Consider the following 15984-nt stretch of genomic DNA (forward strand, 5'->3'; position numbering starts at 1 on the left):
TTTTGCTGCAAGTTCCGGATACCCTTTAAACTCTGAATTTAATTAAATTCGCATGTAAATCTTTCTCTCAACTAAACATTATGCCAAGATTAACTAATGGATGGCACATAAAATTAAACGACAGCAGGTAGTGCACCTTCTCTTTAAGCTGGTGCTGTTTGTTTTGGGTTTTTATAAGAGGTTGGTGGTCCAACATTAATGATATATATTGGGTACAAATATTCAGACTAGATAGTCAGTAATTTATTAGTTCACTAGATAGGTATGTGATCAACTATCATATATATGGTTTATATTGGTGATCTTGCAATTGTTGAAATACACCAGTTTCCTACGTACGTAAATCCAAAACCATCAAACTCCATGATCCTTCTACTATTTCCTTCCACTCTTAAAAACTAAGCCCTAGCTAGCACAGATTCCCAATCATTCCAGCGAAAAAATAAAAGAATAAAAAAATGAATAATGGGATATCAAGTTTGGTAGGCCTCATATCTAAGTTGATGCAGAAAGCATAAAATTTTAATAAGAGACTACTGTCTCTTATTTTATTAACAAGTTGTTTCTTTTGCTAATTGATTAATCATGGATGGGGTATATATAAGGAAAAGTTTGTCATATAGAAATAGTGAGGACGCGCGCGGCAAAATCATGGCAAGTTTAAGATACCCATGATAGATGAGTAGAGTAGTACTACTTTTTAACCGAATTGAAAAAGTGGAAGATTCCAAAGTTCGATATGTCTTTGTGCGCTTCTGAGTAGAAGATTGAGACAAGAATTAATATAAACAAATAGAGTGCAAAAGTAGCATAAAAAGTAGTAGTAGTAGTAGTAGTAGTTTGAAAACGGAATTAGATGAGTAGCTAGCTATAGCAGTGATAAACATTATAAGAGAATATTATTTAATTACATTTACATGAGAGTGAGTGAGGTGCTAAGTAATAGGCAGCTAACAGCACCAAAGTTTGATGTTTTGGAGGAGGATTTGGGATTTGGAAGTGGAGGGACAAGTCCCTTTTTATGTTGGTGCACGCGTAGCCGCTACATTAATCATGGATCAGGGTGTCCATGGATTATGATATCCACTCCCAGAAGTAGAGACTAGAGAAGGGGCTCTGAAAAAGTGAAGCTTTAGGTCGGTGCACGGGCTATAATCCAAAAATCCAATTCCCACCCACCAAAACCAATACTACTACCTTTTCACTCCCAACGGACCCAACCCCATGTTTATATATGTGTGTGTATATATATATATATATATGTATGTGTATATATATGCCAATTCCCAAGAGAGAGATAATTAAGAGAAGAATGGAATACCATGTATACTAGCTGTTTTAAACCAATCAACTAATTTTAAACAGAATTCTCAAATCCAAATTCCCAATTGAGAAAGAGTTGTAAAACTTTGAAAAATATCCTAATTAAATTTCTGTACAATAATATAATTAAGTTAATTAACCTTTTTCAGCTTTCTGGCCCATGCCACCGTTCCACTTTCTCATGATCATCAGCCAACATTTCAAGCTTTTCTCCATCCCATCCACTTAATAATAAAGATGTTAATTTTTTTATACTATTATATAATATAGTTGATAGTTTTATATAGATGTGCTACATCAATCTTTTCAAAACCCAGATTTCAAAACAGTTTTCTTTTACTATATAACTTTTCTCGTTTTCTTTTCTTACGAGGAATTTGATAGTTTGGAAGATTATTATCGAATCTAAATGGTCAACCAAGGCTACATCAATCTGACATTTGGTGAGGACCAAGCATTGTCACAAAGCCAGTCATATCACTGTGTATAATAAATTAAAGCGGCCAATTCTGACCCGACAACATTTGCAGGCATGATGCTTAAAAGAAAAAAAAAGGTTTTGAAAAAATTGAACTAGTTTGGAATTTGGAGGGGGCTCATATGGGCAGGGAGGGAGAGAAGAGTGGTAGTGCTTTGCTTGGGGGTGTTTTGAAGCTTCAAAAGCAGAGTCTCTCTCTGTAGCCTTTTTACTGCCCAGAAATTGTGTAATGTCGCATGAATATGGGCATGGAAGGCTGCCGAAAGCTTTACCCAGAAAGAGAAAAGGAATCTAGTCCACTAACGCCCTCTCTCATCTACCCACTACATACTTCCATATATAAATATATTACTACTAATCATCTTCAAGTGACATGTAAAGTGTCAAATTTCATTGCCATGCTTAGAAGTGTTGCCGATAAGAATAAGAATATATAAACAATTTATTAATTTAAAATAGATAAATAAATATAGAACAAGAAGAAAGAAAGACAAAAAAGTGGAATAATTAAGTGCCACTTTTCCTCTAGCTCACTCAGTATGACTTAAGCTTGCTGCCTTTTCTGCAAATATAATGAATATTCAAACTTCAATAATAATATTATGCCAATGCCATGCTCTTTTTCCTGCTCTTGGACTTAAAGTTCATCTAGCGTGGGGCCTTTCTTAGTGGCCTATCAAATGAACTTGGAACTTGGAACTTGGAAGGCAAGGATACAAATAACATGAGTGATTTTTTAAGAATACGAAAGCAGACTCAAAATTTCTAATTAATTTGTTTTTCTGTTTTTGCATGAAATCATGCTATTGTTGCTAATGACCTCCTTTAATTTTGTATTGATTCTTTGGATCATTCAAAGAAAGATCAAATTCTTCCTAATTACTTGGCAAAATTACTAATCGATCTACAACGGCCATACCAAAGTAAAATACATAAATAAAAACATATTTGATTGATGGTAGTTAATTACAACTTTTTTTTTTTTTTTAATCAATATTGATTGTTTGGTTACAGGTGGAGGAGGATCTTTAAAATGATACACTGAATCTGCAGAGTGAAACTGAAAAACATCTGATAAACACTTTTGGTTTTAGGGCTTTGTTCAATCAGTTTCAACAAAAGAAATGAACCACTTTTTCTTTTTTGGTGGGAAAAGAAAATAGTTACTTAACTAAAAATAAAGAGATTAAGCTCTTAATAAAGAGAGTATGTACAAAAAGCACATTGATCATACAGTCACATAGTCCAGAATAATTAAAAAATTGTGTACCAATGGACAATAGCTAAATTATTAAAGAAAACATTATTATAAATCATTAGAAAGTGCATTCCTTCCGTGGTTTTTAATATGTTTTTCGGAGATTGCATCACGCATGTTGAAAGGGACCGTGAAGATTCTTAAACTAAAAAACTATCTTCATTAAACGCAATCAGAAATACATAACAAAATAATGACACAAAATAATCTTTAAACTTCGTGGGGTATTAGTTCCAACAAATTAAAATCCAATCGGGGATTTGAAAGGCAGTGGAGCATGGGCCTCAATTCCTTTCCTTGGGCTTATATATTGTTTTTCTGGAGATTAAGTTGGGCTCTCAGAGGGTCCTGAGAAGGTGCTCCACCATCTAGACCCAATACAACGGAGGTCTAAATCCCAATCAGTCTTCATCACTCATTCAGCAAACAATTTAAAAAAAAAAAAAAAAAAAAAAAAGGGAAAAATGGTAAATAGAGAATTAAAAAAGATAAACGAAAATGGGATAATTCTTTTTTTTCCTCATCATTACTTATGGTTCGCTTTCAATACGAGAAAGTTTAATTATTTTATTATGGTAATGCGTACCTACGAGTGGTCCTTCCTAAATTCACCTTTCTTGAAAGAAAATTTGTATTGGGTTGCATCGTTTAAATAATGAATGCTAACCGTTTCAAAAGATATGGAGATCCATATCCTATGGTTTAATTTTAATGGAGATATTAAATCTTCCCTAATTTTGGTTAATCACCATGTGATCAAATATTCATCCAATTTTCAAAGATTCAGAATTCCTTTCATAAACTTGTATATATATTTTTGGACGTCACATTCCTTATGTATGCAATATTCTATAAGGAAAAGAAAGAGCGGGGGGGGGGGGGGGGGGGAGAGAAAAATGGTTCTAAATATCGGAATTTAACCTAAGATATATATACACACATACAAGTGTAAAGTTAAATTACTCTCTGATCATATGCGCCAATACCAGCAGCAGTACATGTTCTTTAATTATTGTCTTCAATATATATTATGTTGTACTCATTTAAGTCCAGCTAGCCTTTGATCAATGAAAGCAACATGCAGGGAAACCTATGGTTGCCCTAACACTCCTCGATCATGTCGTCGCTTATCATCATCATCATCATCACCAGTGCTGGTAATATTATATTGTGACAGGTATAGCATTAAGGCACTGTTTTACACCATCCTCGCATGCATTATTTGTCTCTTAATCATACAACTGCTCAGTACCCCAAACGCCCCTCAATTCTACCTCAACTCGTTGTTCATTGGTCCACCTAACTATCCCCATGACGCTAAGTCCAACTCCACCAAATGGGTGATGGATTTTAGTGTCTCAAACCCAAACAAACAGACCCGCATCGACTATGACTTGGTCCAGGTTTTGGTTTTGGATGAAACTGGGGTTGTTATCTCATCCTCAATGCTTGGTCCTTTCTATCAAGAAGGGTTGAGCCAAACGTTATTGCATGCAAATGGTGAAGCAACGATGTCGTCTTTGTCAACATTGTCAAGTTCTTTGGATTATTTTAATGTGAAGATTGAGGCTATTGTTAGGCTTAACCGTGGACTGCCGTGGGAAAGTAAAGGTTGGGTGAGGGCCTCTTGTAGGGATTTGAAGGTTACTTTTTCAACGCCGCATTATTTGATTGGCAAATTGCTTGGAGGCTCTACACAATGCCTTGCCTATTTGCAAGAGGATTTCCATAATGCCGCCGCTGCTGATGATACTAATTGTCTCCTTCAGGATTGTGTTATGTGAATTATTATTTCTTGTTTCTAATACTTAATTACCTTCTCCCTCTCTATCTCTCTATTTATATATAAATATATATATATATATATATATATATATATTTTCCATCGTATGGATATTCACACAATTTCTCATTTCATCTTTTAAACATTGATAATGATTTTTTTTTTAAATTTTTTTTTCTAATTCTGAATCAGAATAGTAAAAACTACTGCTTTATAATTTCTACAAATTTAAAATTTTAAAAATTTATTGAGAAATTTATTAATATATAATGCCATACAATCAAAACAAAGTATTATAGTACGAAAAAAATAAATACTCGATAAATATTTCTGCTACGAAAAAAGAATTGTGATAGAAATCACTGAATTTTGTGCTTTTGCTATGGTTAATCGACTTTCTCACAGTTTTTATATATATATATATATATATATATTACAAGTTATCTATTTATTTCTTTTTTTTGATATTCTAATATTCCCATTTTATATAAATGGAGATCTTATTTTATTTAGCTTCAAAGACATATATAGTTTTTTTTTATATACTTTTTAAAATAGTGTAAAATATTATTTAATTAATTTTTCAACTTTTACATACACTTGATTTGCTGGAACCACAATTTGTGAATCATACTTGCCTGTTTATATATATGTAATTGAAGGTTAACTTTGAGATATATTTATTGAGTAAACCATTTATAGGATTTTCTTTTATCTAATGCTCTTTCTAATTTAAATAGAAAAAAGAATACTTTTTTTTCTTTTACTACAACTATATCGTGTCTTGTGCATGAATGTCGTATTTAGGGAGAACTAGTCCACCGCCAAAGTTTGTCTGCTTGTTTTGAGTTCGCTTCCAATTTTTTTTTTATTTTTTTAATTGGGTGATTCGAATTAGAGGCGGAGCGCCAGAGGAGCCCATGGACCCCCTTGTTTTCTTTATGTACTTTTTACCTTTTTTTGTTTTTTTTCGTTAACTCATTTTACTTTTTCTTTTTGACCCCTGTTATAATGCTCATTTCAAACTTTTTGAATTTGTTTTAGTAACTTTTTATTATCTTTTCTTATAGATATTTCAATTAATCTCTTGATTTTAAAATATTCTAAATAGTTTGTAATGTTTTAATCTTTTACACTAATTTAAACAACTATACTTCTTCCACCATGTAAATTTTTTTTCTCTAAAATAAATATACTAAAACTATTTAGTAATTTATAGTTAGACAATTTAGATATCACTAGAATCTATTTTTTTATCTAATTTTTTAAAGGACTCCAATTCCTTTTGCTCTCATCTAATTCATCTGTATTTCTTTATTTCAGCTTAAGCAATAACACTTTTTATGTATTGTTAAATGTATGAATTTTTAATTTTTAATAAGTTATTTCTTAATTCTTCTTTTTTTAAAAAATCTTTAATTCTTTTTTTTAGAAAAAATGGTGTTCCTCTTTTGGTCCAATAAATCTTTTTTTCCACGTCTTGCCTATATATGAGATTTTTTCCGAACACCTCATATCTAACGGCCTAAGCTTCAATTTTTTTTATGCCTTTTAGAACATTAGTTGAAAAGTATTAAATATGTCGTTTTGGGAAGGTTGAATTATTACTTTTTAAAAAAATTTAAACCAACGGAAAGTGAGTTATTATTTATTTTATTCTCTCTTTTTTAACATTTCTTTTTCATATGTAAGCCTATCTTTTTACAATTCATTTTTATCATTTTGGGAATTAGGTCTTATATATACTGTTTATTTTTTTTTAAGTGAAATTGTTGAATTCTAATATCAAATTGTATTATCATTTTTTTTTTCAAAAACTTAAACTAATGAAAGCTAGTTTAAGGAAAATTTGTAACTACAATTCTACACCCGTTGCTGCTAATAATTTCTGAAATTAATTGCATTTCCAAGAAAAATAAAAGAACAAATATTGAAAAATGCTCTGTTGCAATCGATGGTATGTAACTAGATCGCAACGCCATGGTACGATTAGTAACCCACATACTGTTGACGCTGCAATGGGTGTGTCAGCTAGTTGGTGAAATGACGAAGGCACACTATAAGCCCGGCCCACGCAACTAAGAGCTAAAACTTTTCTATTATTTTTTTCACTTATTTGATGGAACATGTCTATATATTACATCAAAGAGCATTCAACCTATTCTCTATCCTTTGTTTTCGTTAATTTATAACTTTTTTTCTTTTTTCCATGTACCAATTTATTCTAGTTTAAATTTTAAATAGAATATATTAAAGATAAAATTTAAATAGATATTTTTTTATTGATAAATACTAAAACATTTGAATTTCAACACCTTTAAAAATCTCTAAAAAATTCCATTAAACCGTTGAAAATTGCTCTAACAGGCTCTTTTTCTCCAATTGTTTTTCTATTTTTTTCTTTTTGGTAAAGATTCTTGATATCATCTTGTCTACGTTTAATTACGACAACCAAAAAGTAATTAAATACTACGTTATCTTTCTTTTATTCATTTGGTACAGGTGGGCCCAATGCCCATTAAACATGATTTATCATATTTATAAAAAATTCTTTATTAAATATTTTGGCTTACAGAACATTTTTCATATTGATGTATTTTCAACTCTTTTCTATATATATATATATATATATATTTATTATAATTATTAACTAATTATTTTAAATGGTTTTTTTTGTTATTAATTATTTTAACTATACTTAAATAAACTAAAAGGAAACACTCGAATTCGAGTAATGCATACAAAGTAAAATATGGTATGTTAGCTTTTTGAAATTTAGAGCAAAAGATATATGTATTTGAATATTTTAGTAGGCTCTATTGTTAAAGTTTTATTCATTTAATATTTCTGTACTCTGTTATCCGCGCAATAAAAGGAAGACTGACTTATTCACCAAAAAAAAAAAAAAAAAAAACTGACTTGGGAGTTAAAAAAGAAAAAAAGGCCCAATTGAAAAAAATTTACAAAGCATGGATAAAATATACGACTAGTGGGGGGTTAAAAAAACAAAAAAGCAGGGATTTTAGTCGTTGTACATGATGAAAGGGCAAGCATAAATAGTAAATGAAAGAAAATAAAAAAATTGAAGTGTATACAATGATTGAACACTATGACGGCGACATTGTACAATTTCGAGGTGTCTTCAAGAAGCAACCTAGAAAGTGCTCAAAAGTTGATGCTGATCTACAATATAATTACGCTATTATTTCTGGAAACTCAGCGCAGCTCGCACATATATGGCCATGGAGAGCAGTAGTATGAGCAGGAAGAGGACGAGATCATGCCACGTTGATCAAGATGAGGAGGAAAACGAAGAAGAAAAAATAGACAAGTTCTTTAGGCTCATCAAGAGCATTCGCGAGGCTCGTGACCGATTAATGACGCAGGAATCGGATGTATTGAAGGAATCAGAGAATAAGAGAAAGAAGAAGATGATGGTGGGAGAAAAGGAAGAGAAGCAAAAACTACAAGTTTGGAAGCCTTCCTTCCTACTTGAAGATTTCATGGAAGACGCTACTCCTCACCACTTCAACACCTCTAGTGCTGTGGCCTTGGTGAGTCGTCCTTCTTCTCAAAACACTACTGATGATCAATTACAAGTATCCCCTAAGAAAGATGATACGAAACAAGGGTTAGACCTAAGGCTTTCCCTTTAGCCTATTTTAGACTCACGGTCACTGGACGTTAAATTAATGAAGGGCTGATCCAGATATAGGATCCATCTATAACACATGCATGCCCTTTTCACTATCTGTATTATTTCTGCTTAATTAATTTGCATTTTTTGCAATATTAGCATATAGACGCCCGATCTTGTCTATTAGATCTATCTGTATGCATAAGCACCTTTATTTTTATATTTGGATCATATATATATATATATATATATATGGATTTTATATATATAGCCAAAGACTTTGGTTGTGAAATTTTTATAGGATTCTCTCCGGCTACTTGTAAATTAAAGACCTATATATATATATTTATATATAAACAGTAAGGTAAATATTAAGTTGAGGATTTTTTTGTCCATTAATGAATATTTTCAACAATTGAAATTTAAAATATATTTATAATTCATCAAATTCCTAGATAATTAACTTTTCTTATATAGAACTTTAATTTATTATTATATCTATATTAAATTATTATTGATTTTTAAATTTTAATTTTAAAACGATCTGATAACTAATAAAATAATATCTGGTACTAAAATAATCAATTCAATCTGATTTGAACTTGATAATATATATATATATATATATGTATGAATTCAAAAATTAGAAAATAGAGTTTGGATTTCGTTCCTAGCTACATTTTATTGTTGTATATATCCTAACAAATTATAATCTAATTCTTTATTTACTATTGAAGAAAATTCAATCGCTATGTATAAAAAAGATCTATTTAGATGGATGCAGTTGCATGACTAAGGAAGACAGGATACCTCATTTCAAATGAGTAATTTTAAAGTCACTCTACCGTCACTTCATTGACATCACAGCTGTCATGCTTTTACTAAAATTTATCGCAACTCAAACCCAAAAAAAACTCATAAATTGTCATCAAATTCAATTTGGTTGAAATTAAATTCTACTAGAAGGGAAAAAGGAAGAAAGTACATAGGCAGCTTAATTAATTCCATAAAGTGAGGGTTGATTATCCAAGCACGAAGAAAGAAGGGAAGAATTCATCAAAAGAAAAGAAAAAGAAAAAGAAACGTAGTGTGCAGGTAAATTAATCACTCCACAATTCATTACGCAAAAATTAAGATCTAATGACACTCACTTAGCGATGATACGAAACAAACATGTCTAAAAAAATAAAATCGTGATTCTGAGGTTAATTTTGTCAGTAAAAATTCAATAAATAGACGACGCATCAAAAAACTATCGACGTCAAGCAGTCGCTGAATATTCGACTGAACGGAGTCGCCTTTAATAGCGTGCGTATATTTTATATGTATTGTATTGTTTAAATGCTACACTAATGAAAAATGATTAACCAAATATTTATCTATGTTTATATAACAATGAAATTTAATTATACGATGTTGTCGTTCAATTATATAATTTTTCACGTACAGTTTATTCTTGCAAAGTTTTTCACGTAATTGGATAGGGAATTGTCTATCAATCTAATAAAATTAACTACAAACTGTATCAATCTAATTTTATTTCAACTACAAATTACCAGTGAAAATATTAGATCAACATAACTGAGCTGGTTTTTTTTTTTTTTTTTTTTTTTCCAGATTTTGGTAACAGGCGATGCACAATGAAGATTGTGCATTTCCTGTTTTCCTTTTTTTTTTTGGGTTCTTTTAGTCAATCTAATTTTATTTCAACTACAAATAATCAGTGAAAATATTAGAGTAATATAATTGAACTATTTTTTTTTTATTTTTTTTAAATTTTGATAATAGGTGACGCACCTTTTGCGTCTCCAATTAGTAATAGGTGATGCACATTGTGCGTCTCCAATTACTAATAGGCAACTCTAGTAATAGGCCATGCACATTGTGCGTCTCTAGTTATTAATAGGATACTCTAGTAATAGGCAACGCACATTATGCATCTCCAGTTAGTAATAGGCAACGCACATTGTGCATCACCTGTTACAAATATCTGGAAAAAACAAAAAAGAGCTTAGTTATGTTGCTCTAATATTTTCACTGGTTATTTGTAGTTGAAATAAAATTAGACACAATCTTCACTGTGTCACCTGTTACCAAAATCTTAAAAAAAAAAAAAAAAAAGGAGCTCATTAATGTTGCTCTAATATTTTCACTGGTTATTTGTAGTTGAAATAAAATTAAATTAACTAAAAGAACAAAAAAAAAAAAAAAAAAGAACAGGTTTGTGCGTTGCCTATTACCAAAATCTAAAAAAAAAAAAAAAAAAAAAGAGCTCAATTATGTTATTTTAATATTTTCAATGTTTATTTGTAGTTGAAATAAAATTAGATTAACTAAAAAAACCAAAGAAAAAAAAAGGAGAATAGGAGATGCACAATTTTCATTGTATGTCGCCTATTACCAAAATCTTAAAAAAAAAAAAAAAACCAACTCAATTATGTTACTCTAATATTTTTATTAGTTATTTGTAGTTAAAATAAAATTATATTGATTAAAAAAAGAAAAAAACTACCTCAATTATGTTACTCTAATATTTTCACTGGTTATTTGTAATTGAAATAAGATTAGATTGACTAAAAGAAAAAAAAAATGAAAACCAGGACCTCTTACACTTTGAAGGAATCACCACACCATCAGGCCAAATGACTTGGATGTAATAATATAATAAGAACTAGTTAATATAGTTTTAGGCAACACATTCTTTTAACAAAGAGTCTCCAAATAAATGAAAATGCAACGCATTTGCAACAACTGGGTAGCCTTTTCACTCTACCAATTTTTAACTTTTTATGAATTTGAAAGTTGTTTTTAGTAATTTTTTTAATTTTGTAATTTTTTTTTTAAATTTGTAGATGAGTAATCAACAAAACTAATTAAAGATTAAAAAAAAACAATAATAAAACATGGAATAGGCGATGCGTTTTAATGGAATTGCGACGCCTGTTCCTTCAATTTTTTTATTTTTTTTTTAAAAGAAAAAGCAATTTAATAGACTTTGAATTTTTAAAAACAAGTAAGCTATCATGCACCATAAACACATGAAAGTTAAGCTCATTTAACATACTTATGTAGATAAATTGGTCAATAAATGCTTGTTGAATTAGAATTCTATATTTGGTATCCTATCTCACATTAGGTCTTGAGATATTTTGTGTCTCATCTATACACATATACGTGCATAATTGAGAAGAGCATTGACAAAACTATTTTTTTGTTTTTAGATTAATAGAATTTATATTCATTGAATTGCTGCATGAATATATTTGTAGATGAACAATTAAAAAACTATTTAAAGATTATAACGAAAATATAAAAATTGGAACATGCGACGCTTTTCGACCATAATGCATCGCTTGATCCCATAATTCAAGAACAGACGATCCTTCTTGAAGAGAATGCGTCACTTGTTCTCTCAATTAAAAGAAACAAAAATTTTAAAAACATGCAAATTTTATAAAGAATAAAGATGTACTTGAAAAACAGAAAATAAACAACAATTTTTGATATTTTGCTTTGCATTTTTAAAAAATATTTTCAGTTTTTATTTGTAGATGAAAACTAAAAAAAATTAATCAAAGAAAAAAAATGAAATTGAAAGAAAATGCGCATTTTTGTCATTTTTTGGAAATTTTTGACGCGTTTTAAAATTTTTACGCATACCTTTGAATTCCTTTTCTTTTTTAAAACTACATTAAGTACACTATCTAATAGATATTAGATTTGGAAGCAATCTAATAAATACTTGAAGAATAGGATATTTTGAGTTTTATTTTTTATTTGCCTATGTTGTCGTCAGTAGGAAAGTTGGATTTCTCTATGTTGCATGATTTTCTGGATTTTTTCTTTCTTCGTCTCCATCGTTTATGTGAGTTTCCTTTTTCTTTTTGGTTGATGGAGACATTTGGTGGATTCAATTTTTTTTTTCTCATTTTAACCGCAGGTTAGGTTCGTTGGGTTTTATTAATTTTTCTTTTGTAGAAATTTTGTTTGTGATATTGCTTGATATTGTTTTGCTAAGTGTAACAATAATTTTATGTTGAAGATCAATTTGATTCAAGATGGTCTGTTGTTTTAACTTTACCACAATATCGTACTTTTGTTGAAGAAGATGTTCTTGGAGATACTACGATGACTCACAATCCATTTGTAATATAATTGCCAAGTATCAATGAAAATGATAATAAAGATGAATGTGAGAGTGACTATATTTGTAATGACTGTAAAATGATATGGATAAACAATATCTTCTAAATAAATTGGTACGTATATTTATTAACTTATGTTTTAACTAATATTTATAATATTTATTATTATTCATTTAATTATTTTTTTGATCCGCTTCATTATGTGTTTTCCGCTTTTAATTAGGAGAAATACGTCTCGCCAAATCTTAAGAACGATGGTAATATTCTTTAAATTTTTATTTACTAAATTACAAATTTAATAATGATTAATATTTCATTTATTTTGTATAAGTATTAATAACTTTTTTAATTTTTTCATATGCAGTATGAGGGTGTAATATCGTCAACAAGAGGACGTCAACTTCCATTTCAATGAGTATGCATTCATGGAAATTTAATTAATATTAAATTTATCATGAAAAATATAATAGTTTACAAATTATGTCAAAATATGTCAATGAGTTAATATTAAATTTATTTGATAATTAATTTGTCATGAAAAAATATATATTTTAAATTTTTGTATTCTAATTATTCTGGACGAAGCTAGTTTTAGTTTTTTTGTATTTTAATTATTTTTATATTTTTACTATTTTGATAATATTCACAAAATTAAATATTAAAAAGCAAATGGACGACGCATCAACAAAAAACAAGGTCGCCTAACATATTTGGCAACCTTTACTTGCCTATCTTTAGCGACTAACAAATCTAGCGATGCTTAAAATAGAATCGCTAATGTCATTTTTAGTGATTTTTCTAAAGATAAATAAAGAATCGCTGTAAATAATGAAAACTACGTCGCTAAAATCCTCCATGGTCGCTAAAAAGGCGACTCTACTTATAAGTCGCTTGTAATATCTTTATTTAGCGACTCTACACGAAACAGTTACTAGAAAATACGTCGCTATAAGTGGATCGAAATAATGAGTCACTAAAAATTTATATGCGTCTCTAAAAACCCAAATAAGGAGACTCTATAAAGAATCACTAAAAGTCGATCTATGTCGCTAAAAGTGTATTATCGCTAAAAATGAAAATATAGGCGACTTTGATAATAAGTCGCTAAAAGTCGATGGTTGTCGCTAAAAGCTCTAATATAGGTGACTCACGTACTGCGTTGCTAAAAATAACATGTGTCGCTAAAAATTGATGTATAGGCGACTCTCATAATAAGTAGCTAAATGTCTATTTAAATCATTAAAAACTCAAGGATATGCGACTCTGATAATGGGTCGCTAAATGTTTTTCGTTATTTATTTTTTACAATATTTATTATGTCATTTATTAATGCAATTCTAGTAATGATTGTTTTGGACAAATCTTATTTCTTAATCTAGATTAATTCTACTCGACACCTACATATATAGCTAGCTTAATTATTTAGCTGGCTGGCCTAACAAAAATTGAAAAATCTCCAACCTGCAGTCAATTTGAGTTCAATTCATTTGATTGCTTAATTCATTTGATTGCTTTAGACTAGCTACCGAAAATCTATCTAATTTTCTAAGAAAAAGTTGAAAAAAATTTGATCGAGACACCCGACACCAGGCTCATTGTTTTGTTCTGGGGGCCAAAAACTAAGGAAAATTGGAGAAACTAACATTCTTTTGGACCCAAAGGATCATTGAATGTTAATATTATATGTATATTATATATACATATATATATATATATATATAAATATATATATATTTAATTATTTACAGTTGACTGACTCTTGGAATTGGATGTCTCACATGTGTAAAGACTAATAAATCATATAATTTATTAATTTAAGCTAATGTCAATCCCATGTGATGAGTAGGCCACACTTACATTGCAAACATTTTCCTGTAAAGAAAAAGAAACAATATAATATTAAATAATATTTAATAAGGGAGAATTTTAGAATGCAGTCTGGATGCGCAACCTCATGAGACGTCATCCAATGGTCGTCACCATGCTTCGATTGTATCGTATTTTTTTTTTTTTTTTTTTTGGGTGAAATTCGATTTTATCGTATTGTATTTGCCTTTAATCACAAATTAATATTTAATTTCTAACCACGTCAATATATTCAAGAATCAAAATGATGACGCCACGTACTGAGTCGCCCTTATCCATTTACCATTTTATATAAGGTAACCACCGCTCATCCACGGGTATCCCCAGGGTAATTTCGTCCTTTGACTTCCGTTTATATTCTATATATGCATACGTGAGCTACTTGTCCTCCTCCTAAGTCCCAAGTCCGACCCTCCTGATCTTGAAAGGATTTTTTATTTTTTTTTTGGTACTTAATTCGCCATGAACATGGAGAAGGCCGAGAAGGAGAAGGTTAGCCACAATGGAGAAGACGAGGAGGAGCAACACGAAGATATGAAGATGGAGAAATTTTTCGCTCTTATGAGAAGCTTTGGGAAAGCTCGTAAGCGTCTAAGAAAGGAATTCATGGAGGATGCCGATAATACTGATGATCAGGAATTGAAGAAGAAGAAGAATATGATGATCACGAAGAGGAGGACTGCCCATGAACAACAACAATATTCTTCCCCCTGGATCCCATCGTTTCGGTGGGAGGATTTTACAACGGACATCGACTTCATAAGACCTCCTCCGATCCTTCCTAATCCATGTAATTACAATTATAAGGAGCCAAACAAGCAAGCAATTACAGAAGATGATGGTTTAGATCTCCAACTCAAGCTCTAGTCTTGTATGCATTGAAAAGTTTATCCAAATATATATTAGTTCTGCTACAACTTTGTCACATTGGAATATATACGATATTCAATTTTTATAATTAATTTGGTCTGATGCATGTTGAAAATCATGCTATGCTGACCATCATTCATCTGCTCAACAGAAAAATGTGCTTTATAAATCAAACTCATCGTGATTTTGCTAATATGGGCAACGTTGCGCACCATTTAAAGGGGCAGCAATCCGATGATATGCGATTAAATATATATATGTATATATATAATCACGGTTTGATTACATATAATTATATGGATCTGACGAATGCTTATTAATTGGTGGGTGAGGACTGGGGAAAAAACAATGGGCTTATTGGTAACATATTAGTTGAGATGACCAATGTCAAAGTTGTTGTTTATCAACTAAATTTTAAATTTTAAATTATTAATGGATTTGATATCTCTAATATTTTAATATGTTAATATATATTCTCATTTTATATTAAAAATATATTTATAAGAGAATATTTATGATGAGTTTTGGTTCCTTTTTTAAGAATCTTAACTGTTCCTTGTCATAACAACGAAAGAATGTTATACAAGGCAAGTTACAGTTAATTTTATTTTCTTGTGTCATTTT

At 30.0% G+C, this 15984-nt stretch overlaps 2 protein-coding genes across 2 annotated transcripts; both read left to right on the forward strand.

The window, feature by feature from the left end:
* The first annotated feature begins 8078 nt into the window (after positions 1 to 8078).
* LOC107426186 (protein NIM1-INTERACTING 1) lies at positions 8079 to 8498 on the forward strand. The gene has a single exon (XM_016036293.4). The coding sequence runs from the start codon at positions 8079 to 8081 to the stop codon at positions 8496 to 8498; it is 420 nt and encodes a 139-aa protein (XP_015891779.1).
* A 6357-nt stretch (positions 8499 to 14855) lies between these two features.
* LOC107426192 (uncharacterized) lies at positions 14856 to 15448 on the forward strand. The gene has a single exon (XM_016036302.4). The coding sequence runs from the start codon at positions 14953 to 14955 to the stop codon at positions 15355 to 15357; it is 405 nt and encodes a 134-aa protein (XP_015891788.2). The 5' UTR covers positions 14856 to 14952; the 3' UTR covers positions 15358 to 15448.
* The last annotated feature ends 536 nt before the right edge of the window (positions 15449 to 15984 follow it).

Source organism: Ziziphus jujuba, chromosome 9 (genome assembly GCF_031755915.1).
Source record: "Ziziphus jujuba cultivar Dongzao chromosome 9, ASM3175591v1".
NCBI lineage: Eukaryota > Viridiplantae > Streptophyta > Magnoliopsida > Rosales > Rhamnaceae > Ziziphus > Ziziphus jujuba.

Excerpts from the sequence above, each read along its gene's own strand:
- LOC107426186 (XM_016036293.4), top strand. The coding sequence starts at position 8,079 with ATGGCCATGGAGAGCAGTAGTATGAGCAGGAAGAGGACGAGATCATGC.
- LOC107426192 (XM_016036302.4), top strand. The coding sequence starts at position 14,953 with ATGAACATGGAGAAGGCCGAGAAGGAGAAGGTTAGCCACAATGGAGAA.